Source organism: Xiphias gladius, chromosome 9, assembly GCF_016859285.1.
Source record: "Xiphias gladius isolate SHS-SW01 ecotype Sanya breed wild chromosome 9, ASM1685928v1, whole genome shotgun sequence".
In the NCBI taxonomy this organism is placed as follows: Eukaryota; Metazoa; Chordata; class Actinopteri; order Istiophoriformes; family Xiphiidae; genus Xiphias; species Xiphias gladius.
The window spans coordinates 9,881,213-9,897,251 of record NC_053408.1 but is presented as its reverse complement, the minus strand read 5'-3'; the positions used below and the strand labels follow the sequence as shown (position 1 = coordinate 9,897,251).

The 16,039-nt window shown below is 40.2% G+C and overlaps 1 protein-coding gene across 3 annotated transcripts in view; it reads left to right on the top strand.

Moving 5' to 3' along the window:
- The window catches only part of LOC120794779 (adenosine kinase-like), a 101,786-nt gene that overhangs the window by 14,067 nt on the left and 71,680 nt on the right, over positions 1–16,039 (top strand). For all 3 annotated transcript variants that reach the window (XM_040136087.1, XM_040136089.1, XM_040136090.1), the window contains exon 4: positions 5,658–5,736. In XM_040136087.1, coding sequence (XP_039992021.1) covers positions 5,658–5,736 — 79 coding nt within the window. The remainder of the gene's footprint in view (positions 1–5,657; positions 5,737–16,039) is intronic.

Below are 16,039 nucleotides of genomic sequence, written 5' to 3'. Positions count from 1 at the left end.
AACAATATTCCTCACCCTTTCCATCTCCCTTTCATCACATCCCCGAGCTGTTTTTCCTCCGCCTGACCTATGGAAACAATTACTGTGCATCAGGCCTTGTACTGCCTCCAGACTACCAAGGAAGGCTGGTGTAGGATGCACACACTGATTGGGGAATCTAATCAGTGGTGGAACCTGTCTCCACTCCAGATGCCTATGTTGAAACTGGGATTACCGAAGCCTTTTAGCTGTATTGCCCCCTCTCTGCTTCTGTCAGCGAGAGAGAAAGATGGATCTGCCTGTTTAAATGTACCTGCCTGCTAGAGTTGAAGCAGAGATAATTTACTGTTCCTGTACAACCCTCCTCCTTCCTAATCCCCAAGGAGAGCAGCAAAGAAGCCCCAGTCCTCTCACTTCTTCCCTTGCCCTCCCCTGATTAGTGATAGGGGCTGTTTGATCATGTTTCTCTGCCTGTCCTTGTGATTTGTAAGCTGTTTAAACGTGAACGAGGCAATTAAATAAGGACGAATGGTGCGTAGGAGAGTGGGTGCCGTGATGATCATTAGCGATGAATTACCCTGGTGTGCACTCAAACACTTGGGAGGACTTTCAGGCGGACCACTCCCGAGGATCCAGATCCAATCTAGCCATTGATTAACAGAGACTTGTACTTCCTGTGAAATCACTCGACGGGGATTTTAGGGCACTCATCCGGTGTTATCGAGATAGGCTAACATCAAAGGCGAATGAAGAGGGATTGGGTAAATGGGCTCGCCTTGCCCTCCATGTAAGATACTTAGAGGAGCAAATCTTGAATTATTGCCTCATGTAAATAATCTACTTGGTTTGTGTTTTTTGGGGAGGTGAGAGACGAACTCATGAGTCACTCAGGGCAGAGAACACTCATAGTACTTTGGAAGATCTCATATTTCCCTTGATGTGAATCAACGGTGGGGGCTCCATCTCCAGGAATGTAAACAACACAATGTTCCTGACTAGTGTGATCTTCCCTGACAATTTGAATGTGTTAAGCCAGGGAGATGTAGAGGCATTAGTTTTTGAGGAGGACTCTCATATCCTCTGAATACAAATATTGCATTCAGTACCCTAATTCCCCTAATTTGAATATGATTTGATTTAAGCCGAATAAATAAGTGCCTCTATTACTCTCAAATTGGAAGGTATGAAATTGAAAAATAGCACAGTGCCTTTAATTTAGAGTGGTATTTAACCAGAGTGTCAGGGGCAGTCTCATGTAAAGCCCAGGTTATATAACACAGACTGCCCATACATTAGCAGAATGCATGGCATAGCTGGAATTGCTCTTCCACCAAACACCGGCGGGTTTTTAAAGCAGAGGTTACTGGCTGAGGACATTTTGTTCAAAACAATTTCTTTTTCTCTGCTACCTCCCATCACTGAGTGAGCTTAGACTGCAGTAGATGGAAAGGGATTTTCTCTCCCTAAATGGCCAGCGGGGCCGTTTACGGTGTCACTGCTATGGGATCACATGATGTTTGAGGGTGTAAAGGTCTTGAGGCAGCTGCTCCTTTTCGGATGGGATTTTCAAGGCGTCCAGGAGCAGGGCCCCATGCTGTCTGCAATGAAAGGTGGAGCAAATACTTCTAGGGAAGAAAAAAAAAAGCTGAAATCCTCAGTAGCTGTGTGTCTGTTTGAAATGGGCTCTGGAGTCCTTCGGCTGACTTTATGTTATAAACACCCACAGTGCTCAAATTCTTCCTTTGTCAAGGAGTCATAACAGGTGTCTCAGGAAAGATTTTTTTTTCCCGGTTAGCATATTTTCCACTTGCATGGAAAGTTTTTTTTCTTTATTAGGAACATTCTGCCCTGGGTAGACCCCTTGCCTTGAGACATGATATGCAGACTTTCTTTGAAGCAGTAAAGGTTACTTTCACACTTGCTCAAAATTCAGCCATGCCCGGTTAAACCAGGTTGTGCTCAAGTATTAAACACCTCTGGCTGACATACAGTATGTTGATAAGCAATGATGCACTTTGCATACATATTACTTTTGTCTGCAGCGAGTATACACAACAGACATAACATATTTCTAGGTCCAATCTCAAAATTCAAGCATGTTCCCCCAAAACATGCAACCTTTGACCCCCCCTGAAAATGTTTTTTTTAATCCTAAAAAGGGAATGCATTGGCACTCTGCAGCAGAGCCTTTACATAACCAGCGCCTCTTGGTATTAGTCTCAAGCATTTTCTCAACAACCCCTCTTACTCACTTAAAGGGTGGAAATGCACATGTCGCCAGTAGGAATTGTGTGGTGCACCTTGAACTATTTACCATGTCATTGGATTTTTTTCCCTGATGTAAATACACTTAAAAAAGGAAATTCTTCAATTTACAGTTGACGAGAAAAAAAAGCCAAGGACCTCCTAATGTGTCGAATCATCTTGACTGCAGTTAGGTCAATTTCCTCAGCGGAGTGGACACGTTTATATAGCCAGCCCCCTGGGAGGCTGTTTGTGTGAACGACGTGAAGAATACACATTATTCATGTCGAAGCTCCCCAGATAAAGACTCTATCTTGAACCATAGCCCAGCTTTGCATCACATTACACATAAGCATTGAAGCTATTGATGTTTTTTGAAATGGCAGTATGATGGGAAAATACAAAAATTATAGAACTGCCTTCAGTATTTCACTGTAGACCCAAGAGTGTTCCTGTGGTTTGTGTTTGAAACTCGGCAGTTGTTTACTCCCCATTCCCCAATGTCATATCTGTTTTCTTGACTCATTGTGTTTAGTCTTTTAAAGTCATTTTTAAACTTTGCTGTATGGTTCAGACATCAGACATTTAATCAGATTTGGTCTCTCCCTAAACAAGTTATGTGGCTATGAGATTTTTATACATTTGTACAAAAGGAAATTGTAAAATTTATTTTTTAATTGCCCTGATAACATCACCTATGAAATACAAAATAGTGGTCTATCTCCACAAAGTGAAAGATGAATAGTCTCTTTTATTTCACGCATCCCTTTGCGGAATCAGTTCAAGTTCCTCAGAAATGACTTTCACTGCTCATCTTGCTTTAATATTGTATGGCTGACTACAACCATGTGTGGACAATTATACTCTTTTGCCTTTATCAAGCTGACATTTAGACCCTAACTGCCTCTTTTCAACTCCTGCAACATTTGTGGTCAAGTATCCCATTTAACAAAATCCAGCATTTGCTTGCTTTTTTTTTTCCCTGACAGTTTTCCTTCATAAGCAGTTTGTATAAACAACTTTCACCTGCAATGTCATAGTTGAAGGATAGTTAAAAAAAATACACGATTTTCAAGTTTATTATATTGTAGAGTTGACATACTGCTCTCTTCTTTATAACCCAAAAAGAAAAAGAACAAAAACATTTTGACTTAACTCGGAGATTCTAAACCAGGGAGTCTCCAGGTTAAGTCAAAATATTGTAGAGTAGCTCAACCACTTTGAAAAAATAGAAATTACATTTAATAGAAAAAAGATATCCCCATAGAGTAAGCTGTAACATCTAAACATTGTATCTTGTGATTGGTGAGTGCTGGAAATTAGATTGCAAGTGAGCACAGAGGTCTAAACAGAGAAAATGAACGCATAAATGGTTGAAATAGAGCCCTACAAGTAATGAATAAACTTTTAAAATAGTTGTTATGGATGAATGGTTTAAATAGGTAGCTAAAAGTGATAGATAAATGATGGGAAAAGGTATAGATAGAAAAATTGACAGAAAAAAGTTATAAATAGTTATCTAAAAACAACAAACAGTTGAAATAGTTAGCTAAAAGGATGGATAAATTCTGCAAGTGGTAGGAGTACAAATGTAAACTAGCAAGTGAACCTAAACATTGGCAGTTAAACTGTATGAAAGCATTATGGTTTTATATAATTAATAATTAATGCTTGGGTTAATCTGCCAGGGCTGTGGGTGTAAACTAAGCTAAAAAAACAAAACAACAAGTCTGTTGCAATGTGCTCATTACACCAAAGAGCAAAACTTGCTGTGATCATAACCTTGAAAATACAGTACTTGCTTACTGCTAGTTACGGTGCTAATCTTATTATGTCAAACAGACAAGGAGCAACATTAGCATTCATTTAGAGTCGTGTATGTGTCCACCTGATGAATATAAGTCCAATATTCACTTTCCTTTTAATGCCTCTGCTCCAGTGACAGCCTTGGCTGGAGGCATGATGTTTTCGGGTCGTCTGTCCCTACCGACATCAGTCCGTCCCATTCCTGTGAAAATGATATGTCAGGAACGCCTAGAGGGAATTTCTTCAAATTTGACACACGTTTACTTGGACTCAAGGATGGACAAATTAGATTTTGGGGGTCAAAAGTCAAAGGTCAAGGTCACGGTGACCTCAGAAAACATGTTTTTGGCCGTAATTCAAGAATTCATACGCTAATTATGACAAAATCTCACACAAATGTCTAATAGGATAAAATGATGAAGTGATGACATTTCATAGCCAAAAGGTCAAAGTTAAACTTTACTCTGAGATCATAATGTTCTGCAAAAACACTTTTCTGGCCATTATTCTACACCATAACTCAGGAACAGAAGGGGAGATTGTGACCATAATTCCTGCAACTTGACTGGTTTGCGGAGGCATACAACTGCAAGGCGGTAATTCAAGTTAGCTCTGTGTTTTGGTATTCAAATTCTTTCTTTGTCAGCTCCTGAGAGAAAAATCTGGCTCTTTAGCCGTTATTTAGCATGCTCCACTATGTTCACAAGCTAGCTGGTTTCTAACTTTTCTGTGCTTTAAAAATAGTTGTGTACAGCATTTCACAGGAAACATGTATTCAGCCACAGCAACTGGAAATGACGATGATGAAAGCATTGATCCTGAACTTAAAACAGTAGATTTATGGGACTTAAAACCAAACAATGAGATAAAAGAGATGAAAAAGCTCTGTGGAGATAAGAACTGCCGTCTGATAGTTTGCAGCTGTCAGTGACCTCTTTCAAACTGCACAGTAATTTGAAGAACAAAATGAAAATATGCTAACATGCAAAGATTCTGATTGCATGATAAATGTATTATGTTAACATAATAGCATGTTAGCATGCTAAAGTTTATTGACTAAGTCTGGCATGCTAGCATTCTAGACTGCATGAATATTAGCATGTTGTGATGCTAACATTAGTATTTTAGCATGCTATGTTAGCCTGGTTCATATTATAGCTGAGACTCACTGGAATTTAGTTATTGTATGCTGTGTAGAGAGGAAATGACGACAGGTTGACGGTGATAAAATGCTCGAAGAACCACCAAACTCATTAGGATCCATTCTCTGGAGACCACAAATGTCTATACCAAATGTCATGACAGTCGATCCTGTTGCTGAGATATTTAACTCTGACATTTTCCCACCCACTATTGTTACAACTGCTCTTCATCTATACCTAAGCATCCTCTTGTAATATATTTTGCATTGACCAATTTGTGGTGCTTATGAAATACAATTTCTCCTCACTCATTCTACACACGTTGGAATGTGACAAGTGTTGAGAAACCTTTTGTCTGCCCATGTTACAGGTGGCTGTATTTGGTGTTTGCACTAAGCCTTTATCAGTAGTTCTGGTCAAATACACTCTGTGGTTTATCTTGAACATTGTCTTTTGTAACAACACTTATCCTTGTCTTTATTTCAGGTTTGAAGAAATTGTCAAGAGGAACAAAGTTGAATACCATGCTGGTGGCTCAACCCAGAACTCAGTGAAAATTGCTCAGGTTAGTCTTCTCTGTCCCTCTGCAGTGTGCCTGAATGTGTTTTGAATATACAGTGGTATGCTTGTAACCCTAGATTTGTCAGCCTGACAACCCTGGGAATACAGAGTATAGCTGCATAGTAAGTTGACACATTACAGTTTTAGGTGTTGGGAATCCATCAGACCTGCCACGGAAAGAGAAAAGGTGGGAACGATTCATAATATTTGCAGTGTTATCTAGTTCGCCTAATTTCCGGAGACATATCAAACATCAATTAGAGAGAATTACAAGTAGATGCAATTAACATGTCACAACAAATTATATCAAACAAATGCTGATCTTTTCCCTCACTATTAGACAGATTTGAGCATCTAAAAGAAATTGGTGACTGTCCAAATCTAAAATGGCAATCTGAATTTGGGAAGATTATTCACTAGATCCGTTTTTTTTTTTTTTCAAGTGACTGCAGTAAGTCTGTGAATTTGACATGCAGTGATTAGCTGATGATAAGGCTTTGGTCTGCTCACAATAAACAAAGAAAAAGCATCCAGCTGAAAAATAATTCTCTTCCAAGGAGAAATGAGTGCAGAAGCTAATTGAGAGGCTGATGTTTGTGAAAGTGCCGACTCCTTCTTGTGTGTGGGTTTTTGTTTGTACATGTCAGTACAGTGTGTAGAGTTCGTATTTGTACACATGTGCTTGTGTATGTGCGTGTATATGTGTGTCTGTGTGTGTATTTAGCACAAGAGAGATACATAGAGAGGGAAAAGAAAGCAGGCAGGCCCTCAGGCTGCCACCATCTCCATGCTTTGGAGACAGTAAACATCCTTTAAAAAGAGATGCGGAGCTGTGCACCTCCATACAAACACTCTTTAATTACCAAGATCAGAAGCGTTTGCATAAACTTCACTCACTCACAGACATTAACTGCCAACTTGATTTTATTCTTTGGGCAACAACTCTCCTGTTTTTTTGTTTTGTTTTTTTTTAATCTGTTGTGCTTGTTGCAGTTGGATTTTAAGAACTGGTGGGCTCACTTTTCCAATTGACACAATTACAACCTCCAAAATTGTAATCTCAAATTTTCAACAGATCATTTCCCCCCTCTCTTGTCATTACACTAGCTAAAGCCATAAAGCCAGGGGTTTGGTTTGGTCTGACTCAGTTAAGACATAGACCTTGACAAGGATTTTTCATGTTTTATTTAAGAAGACATTGAAGGAACTGCCCCAAGGTGTGTATCAACTGCCTTGTGAAATCAGATGGAGAAGGAGATTTTTATTGCTGGCCCTTTCTGGAAAAAGAGCTGTCATGGCCTCTATGCCCTGTGAGAAGCATTCAGTCAACTAAATTGGTCCTATAATGGCATGGCAGACCCCAGTCAAATGTTATTCTACTCTGTTTATTTGGATATTTACCCCCTTCAGAGGGGAGATGTAGAGCTGATTCTGAAATGCTCAAGATAACAAGAGTGTTTTCGTCCCACACCCAGAAGTCTCAGAAACACTTTCTGTCAATATATACCTTGAAGCGCTGACTTTTCCACATTTCACTTTCAAGTGATGGTGTTCTTTTATGAAAAATGTATAATGCATAACTGGCTCCCAGATTATCACATTGTAGCACCTGCAATATGTGAAACTTCAAACCCTGCTGTATTGTGGAAGCTGAACCTTCAAACACGAATGATATGCACAGCAGTACTGAATCCACATCAAAGGGCCAAGTGACTAAATGAGATGCTCGATCCCGGGCAGGTTTGCTCAGGAGCGCCATCGCCGCTGGAGGAGAGGGAGAAGTGTTCAGAGGCTTTGCGGAGGAATCGCTGCACACGCTGGGAAAACCTGGGGTGTGGGAGGATCAATGCCTTCACCAGTAGCACTCGTACTTTCCTCCAAAACCCAGCCGCTTCATCAGAGGCTGTAATAGGTTAAATACTGCCGCTTCATCCCAGTTAAGATTTCTGCACTATCAAGGAAAACCTAAACCTTGGCTTTAAGAAGATACAGAATCGATGGTAATTGGATTTAGTCAAATGAGAATTGACCAAGGTGAAGCTTAGATGGATAAGTATTGTTTTCCTCTAACCACTGTCTCTGCTCTGCTCTTTGATCAAAATCATCCATAGCAGTGCTTGCTAGTTGTCGATTGGTTGCACTCAGTGCTATCTTTAGCACTGGGACATTACTTTTTTTTTTCATTTTTCCAGCATTATGGCTCTTGTGACTACTTATCCATATTCATATATCCATATCAAGTCAGTAGAGTTGCAAACTTTCATGCAGGGCTCTCTGGCTCTGATTCTAAAGGAACAAAATGCAATTATAGAAGTGGTTTAGAGGTTGTTGTCTTTGACCAGGCTCTAACAAACATCATGCCCTGAAGGGGCATCTGACTCACCCAGTGGATGTTGCAGGGCTGTAACGTAACAAAAACCAGCCCAGCGTCTCTTGCTCACGTACAGCCTCACACATCAAAGGGCTTCTCCTCAGATAGGGCGTGGCGGGAAACCGCAATCATATTTTTTCAGTCATTTACAAAACTAAAGGGAAAACACTGTAAGCTTTTGGAGAATGTGATCCAGAATTTGGTACCACTGAGCACGCGTGGTGTTTATCACAGGTGACAGAATCGGTGGGGGGAGTCAGTTGACTGGAGGGCTGTATCAAGAAGCACAGTCAATTCATTTAGACAGAACATCAAAGTCCTCCAACAGCTCCTTGGGGCCCAGAGATTGAAGTCTGAGCAGAGACAGGCTCATAGGGAGTTATTGCTGCTGCCAGGGAAGTAGATCTTACTCTAAGTGCCTTGTGTAAACCGTGCATTCTCATTATGATCCATGCAAATCAACACCATTGACATATTTTATTTCTTTGCACTGTAAGCAGGCTTTGTTCCCATTCACAAAAGGGATAAATTGCTTTGTGTAAGTGCCCTAGCTGTGAATGCGTCACAAAAAGCCATGATTAAGTATGTTCCCTTTTCTTTATTTAGACTTTGTGTGATGTTTGCAGTCTACATCATCAATTCACTGTGATGTCTTAATTATTGTTTAGAAAGTAAAGACTTTTGAAAAATCTGCTTTCTCTGTTATGGTTATGATGCCTAATGTTTCAGTCAGTCTAACATTTCCTCAGACTTGGTCAATCGTGGAAGAGGTGAATGGGGCCCAGGCTTGGATGCTGGCTCTGAGATCTTAATTGGAAACGCATGTGCACCACACTGTTGGAAGTTGTATTTAAAAAACAGAAAAATCCCACAGCACTACTTGACTTCGAAAAAGGTCCTCACCAGCTCATATTTTGTAGGGGAATACTTAAACTGGGTTTGATGTCTCATTGAAAGCATTGACTTATTTCTTGGGGTGAAAATATTCCATGACCTAATGTTTGGCTTTTACAGCTCGTTTTGTTAAATAAATAAAGAACAGCAGCTTGCCTCCATTTGAATGGGCTAAATGAAGAAATACCTACGTCTGGTACCACTTAGAGAAAAGAGAACAGTTAAGGAGAAAGAGTGGAGCTTTTGTGTTCAAACTATGTGACTAAACTTTCAGGAGGATGTGCCTATATGCTAAAAGGGGGTATTCAAAGTTTTACTGTTGCTTTCTGTTTTCACTTATATTTTTCTCACACTTTATGATTTAGTGTTTAGACAAATATTCTTTGTCTATGAAGAGACTTGGAGGGCTTTTGACACATTTGATGATGAATCATTCTTTAGCTTCTGGGATCTACATAAGAGAGTTTTTTGTTTTGGTTTTTGATTACATTGAGTGAGCTTGTAGTTTCATAGATCTTGGCGCAGCTGTGCCGACATGAGCATGGTAATGACTGATTAAAACCTGAACCCTGGTGGGCCTTTGAGTTCCACGCCACAGAAATCAACTCTCAAGTATGCGCCCGTTGTTAAAGCAAAAGCTTATTGTTTGCTTTAAGACAGGTTAATTGCAGAACCAGTGTTAGCACCCACTCTGAGCTGTTTTATGGCACCAGGGTCTTGCCGTTTCCTTCCTATTACTAGCAGTGGAAGGTCACAGTCTGTTAAGCTTCTTGTGAGAGATGCATGAAACCAAATGGATTTTTTTTTTCTTTTTCATTCCCATCTCCACTCATTCTACACATTCCAGGTGTGCAAGTGTGCACTTGAGGGGGGCTTCCATTGTTTTCCTCTGCACGAGCAACGGAAGCAAAGAACGCCTCATTCGCTTTGATGAGTGATGTGTTCATGCGTGGGCTTCAATGTCACCCGCCATGAGGCAGCTGTGAAGTCGCAGCTCACGTCTGTGGTGCCATTTACTCAATGATGAAGTGGGGAGATCTCTGTTGGCTCCACATTCACCTCCCCTTTACACACACATGTACATACACACACTGTCTGAGCATGTGTTCCCCTCACCTCAACTGTATTGTGACTGTATGTCACAGCTAATACCAGTGTGCATTAAATCTCAAGCTCTGTGATCATGATGGTAAAGGTTGACTGGGCGATTATGCGAGGCTTTGTCATCGCAGGGATTTGTTAAAAGCTGATGGCCCAGCCGTGTGACGCCTTCTTGCTTGTGTTTCCTTAAACTTGACTTTCACGCGAAAATAACTTGTTTGGTTTAATTTTCCTCTCAGATACGCAAGATTTGTGTTGCCCTGGTGAATGATGGCACAGACTGCTGTATAGGTAACTTGTTACCGTCCATGTCGAAGTTAATTTGCCGTCAAATTTGCAACCTAAATTTAAGTTGCCAAAGGGAAGACATGGGGAGTAGATTGTAACTTGTAAGTATGTATTGGAAAGAGTGTTGATTTGAGGGCTCTATTTAGGGCTCGAAAGACAGACTTACTCAGTGTGTATCATCTGGCCTCATAGGCTGGCAATGGAATTGAATTTGATATCTTGCATAACGTGTCCTTGCTTTAAGTCCTTGGTTCCAGGCTCAGGAAGAAAGGCTGCACCATTGGCTTGCTTGCTTTTTGCTTGGCTGTTGTACAGTTATCTGGGCTCCAGGCAAGCTCTGAGTGATATCTGAAAGGACTTGTGAAACAGACAGTAGTCTACATATCTGGCAGCATTCTCATGTCAAATTACAGAATGATATTTTGCACAGGACACTTGGTACGCCTGCCACGTCGCTGTAATTCTGCAGTCAAAAGCAGGCGCTTAGTATATTTGGTTCACAGGCAATGAGAAAAAATGTGCCTTCATGGATGTGTAATGGTCTGAGAGCCTTTCAGACTGTAAACAATGGTTCATTAAACGAACTGTTGGTTGGAATCATCCGTTGACACAGGTCAAGTAACTGATGAATGAAAGCATGATTGTGCATTTTACACAACTGCTCTACATTTTCATATGATTATTGAACGATGCCCCTTTTTTCATATTTCCCTGCAGAATGTCTGTGGCAGTAGTATTTATTTGGCACATTCTCAGCATGCTCCCACTCTTGCGGTTGAAGTGTTGCATAGCAACTGAGAAAAACAGCTTTAAATATTTTGGTTAAAAAGGTTTTAAGAAAATAAAGAACAGCCTGCAATTACTGTTCATTTCTCCCGAGTTCATAAGTTTAAGGAGCTGTAGTATTGTGCCAAGTAATAAATGAAATACCAAATTAGGCTTTGTGTTTTCTTGGAAAAACTGAGAAACGGTGTGTCTAGAATATTGCGTCCCCTTGTGCCAATTCAGTTATCCATCTATAGCTATTTTGTTTATCGAATAAATGCTGACAGCTGTCTGCACCTCCACTAATTCACAACTGTTTTGAAACAAAGCTTACAGTAGTTTCCAGAGTGCAGTTTGGCTCAGTTTTACAGCCAACTGAGTATATCTGTGACAGGATGGAAAATGTGTAGGTGAGTGCAAATTTGAAGTGATGTGCCGCAGGAAAACGGATGGGGATGGAGCGACGGGGATGGGGGTGCATGTGGAGAGAGAGAGAGAAGGCTGGATGACGCACAGCAGGTGACAGACAGACACTAATAGTAATGGCTCTTATCAGTGCTTCGCTCGCTCCCTCTTTTCACATGGGCTCTGACATCCTCCTCCTACTCCACCCCCTCCATCTAGCAGGGGGTGCTGGGAGCTCGCTGGGTTGTGCAGCCCGCTCAGACGGAAAGAGCCTGCCAAACACTGGTCCCCTCACATATAAATTGCATCATTAACATCGCCTAGATTATTCCAAGCTCTCCCACCGGGTTTATGACAGCACCGACTCAACATAACTATTTGACTCACTCAAGACATTCAGGTTTCCTGAGTTAGCTGTGCTCAGATCTGTGGTGAAATGCACCAGTTCTATTCTGTCTAAGACAGATTTCCTCTGAATTTGTTTAAACCTTTTTTTTTTTTTTCTCCACACAGACAGGCTTATTATATAGTTCAGTGTGCTTTCTCTCCTATCTTGAGTTGTCAAAACCTAAGGAAGATGATACGGTAAAAATTAGTGCTGAGGTATATGACTGAAATCAATTTCACAATAACAATAACAATATTTTTCTACTTTCTAAACATATATCACATTATAACAGAGGTATGCAAAATCACGTATGAAATAACAAAATTAATGTTCAGTCAAATTAGACATTTCATATGTATAATACAGTATCATACAAAAACTTTGATAACCAATTTTGTTACTTTCTTATAAATTATGTTATGTATTACAGCACTGTGTAAAATAAAATGATAACAGGATATGCTCATTTAGTCTTGACATGTTTCCCCTGAAAGCTGATAAATGTTAACATTGAATTATCACCAGTCCCTAGTTAAAATCCAATAATATAAATAAGGACATTTTTTAACTTTTGATAACATTGATTCATCACAATATAGAGTTTGTGTGCAAAATAACTAAATTGATGTTCATTGATCAAAACAAAAACTGACCGTTGGTCAGACAAAAGAATCTTATCTTTGGCTTTGGGAAAATGTGATGGGTACTTTACACAATTTTCTTGCATTTTGTAGACTAAAAGAACTACTTTATTAACTCAAAAGGAAAACAATCAGCAGATTAATCGATAATAAACATAATAATTACTTTTGACTAGTAATGTAATTACTAATGTGATGTGAGAAAGATGTTACAATAATTATTAATATACATCAAGCTGTAGTCGCTATAAACTTGAACACCAAACCCTTTTTTACTCTATGCTACTAATTATTCTTTTAAATTCTGTAAGACAATTTGTGATCCATTGCACCTCAGATGGAGGGTCTTAAGCTCATTTGACATCTGCGGTAGAGCTGGATGGAGCTTCCTCCTCAGTTCAGTTGGCAATTAACTCTGTAATTACTGTCCGAGGTCAGGGTTAAGCTCAGAGTTAAAGGTTGGAGCAGCAAACATTTTTATATGATCCTCTTACTCTATTATCCTTTCTCACTGCTACAAGGTTTTACCTCATGGGGAGAATACATTAAATAAAGCCCCTTGGCAATTACTCCTCAATGAATATCCTCATGGTGTATAGTCCATATGATTAATCTGGAATCCCCTCTGCCCCTGTCCAACCGCAGGCTTGGATCTGCTTACCATGCAAGTTTCATTTTCACCTGAACAAATGGCTCCTTTAGACAAAAAGTGCCAACCTTTTACTTTTACTGCCTGCTTGGGAGTAAAAAAACAAAAAACCAGAAAATGAGACGGAGAGCACCGCCTCTTGCAGTAATAACAGATATCCTAACAAGGAGAAAAAGGAGAGGTGGGGTCAGAGTGGTTGGGGGTTGTTTTGGGGGGGGCGCTTAATAGTGTTGAATAAAAGAACATTTATTTTTGTGCTTCGGCCTGTAACAGCCTCAGGAAATAGCTCAGTCTCTTGATCGGGAGCAAATCCTATTAACTTACAGCACTCTCACTCAGGGTAATGGACTCCACCTTGAGACTTGGGAGAGCACTTTTCCCTCTGACACATGGATACCGTGGTCTGGAGGGCTTGATGTTGGGTAGTCTAACACTCGGGCAGAGACTAATCAAGTCAAACAATCTGCCGGGCTGGAGCAACACGGAGTGAGGATGTTGATATCCAGCGAGCTCATTCAACAGGCCCCTTCACACGTTCCTAACCCAATACCAAAGGATCAGTGCCCGGGATCAGTTCAAGATCAGGTTATTCGAGCCCCTGAGAATTGTAAAGTGATCCCCGAGCAGCTTTTGCTTTCTCAGGAGTGATCGGAGCTGTCGGCTCTGTTACAGACTGCTAGGGCCAGGGCCAAAGGGAACTCCTGGGGTCTCCATTTATTTCTGTCCAGCAAGGGAAGGTCTATGTGTCTGTGAAAGTGTTTGCACTGTATGTGTGTGTTTGTGGGAGAAAGTGAGAAAGAGAAACTCAATTTACAGTGTGTGGGTAACCACCGTCCCCAAAGCCAATTGGTAGAGAAACTCCAATATCTTTTAGTGAAAACATGGGGTACCTCTAGTTTATTATTTTCTGTCAGGATCCTGATGTTTCAAAAATGGCTGTAGTTAGTTTAAAGCTGCCACATACTGTAATTAGCCTACCGCAAGAGCCTCCGGAGAAATGGGAGCTCTCTATCAAAGCATAACTACTTCAATTAAGAGATTGAAAATCACCTTTGTGGCTGGCAATAGATTTCTCGAATTCTGCTAAAAAGCGACACATCACACATGTTTTTGAGTGCTGGCACCTTTTGAAACATCAAAATGTGTCCTAAACATGACCACGTTTGATGCTATGTCACTCCACTGATGGATTGCTTCGGCCTGGACATGCTCGTAAATCTATGTTCAATGGCATCTTCTACTCCTGTCACCATTACCCCTTGTGCCTGCTGTCATCCGGCTGTCTTATGTCTGCAGAGTTACAGTGTGCACCTGTCAGGTACAATTTATGGCAAGCAATTTCTTGTGTACCATGGGACTTGCAGTTTAGTTTCTTGAGAACTTTTTAGTCTTTTTTTTTTTTTTTTTTTTTTCTGTATTTGTTGCACATTATAGTGTACATGGTTGTTTCTCTTTCACCACTGTGAGAACTGACTATCTCAAGTTTGTGTGATTTGTTTTGTGTCTAGATAAACTGAAGTATTACAAGCCCCCTTTTGGGATTTTAGATTATCTAAAAAGTGCATTGTCACAAAGCTTAAGACAAGGCTGTTTTTCTTAGTTCTTGAAGTGTTGACATTTTGTAGGTACATGGTTTCCTCTGGACAGCAATATTAGTGGGCTTGTGATGAGCTGTCACCAGCTTTGTTTGATACAATAAAAGGAAATGAATGCACAGCAATTAGATGTTTGTTCTGTGTTATTGTTGCACGACTGTGCCACTGCTGCTTGTGCTCTCAGCTAGGATTATCACCCCTAAGAGGGGGAAGCATTACAAAATGACAGCCTCTCATGTCAAACAAGTCAAGCTGATTCAGTGAATATTGAAGAGGTTCCCACCACATGTTCTCCTGCATGTTAAGGGAGTAGCGTTAACCTTGTTTTGATTTGCATCTCCTTAGCAATTAAGATAATATGTTGTAATTAGAATTTTAATGTACCGCTGTGAGATTTTTGATAATTATACAGAATTCTCTGCGGTGATTTTCTCTTCTCCTGCTTGTCTTCACAGATGAATTCGTGGCTGATTAGATCACTGCTCTAATCAGATTTGAGTTACATTGTAAAATATCTTCCCACATGTCTCTGTCAAGCTGAGTTACTCAGTGTAACTGTGAAACAGTTAATCTGACAACACATATGTTCGATAATGAGTTTACAAATTGTACTTTTACAAGCAGCAGGTTCCTCCGTTATGTCAGATAAAAAGCTGAGATGGAACTTCAGTCCGTCAGTTCAGTGTAATTAAATAAAATGGCTAGTATTTGTAATACAGGGTTGAAGTTGTGTCTTGTGCTGTGTCTGAAATCACTCCCTTCTTCGCTCATACCCTCTTCTGTACATAATAAACGCTGAGATGGAAAAATTGAGATGTAGCAGATGTAGTGTCGCAACACATCCAGCAATTTCTGTTGCGTAATGAGATTTTTGGCTAAAGGTAGTGTAAATGCTGTACATTTTTATTCAATTTGAGTGCACTACATATTGCATAAGTTGTACGGTCAAATAGGACGGGAGAATCTCTGGTTGGTTCTCAAGAACTCGTTTTTTTTAATGTTTCATAATTATGGTCTCGGCTGCTAATAGATGATAAATTGACCTTTTAGCCATGGTAGCGGTGTAGATTTAGGGATAGTCATGGCAGTCAGTCAGTTGGCCAGTCTGAAATATTTTGACGAGTATTAAGTGGATTGATAAAGGACTATAAAGCATCACGGTCTCGTTGTCAAATTTCCACTTGTCCTAAACTTGAGTTTATCGAAAGAG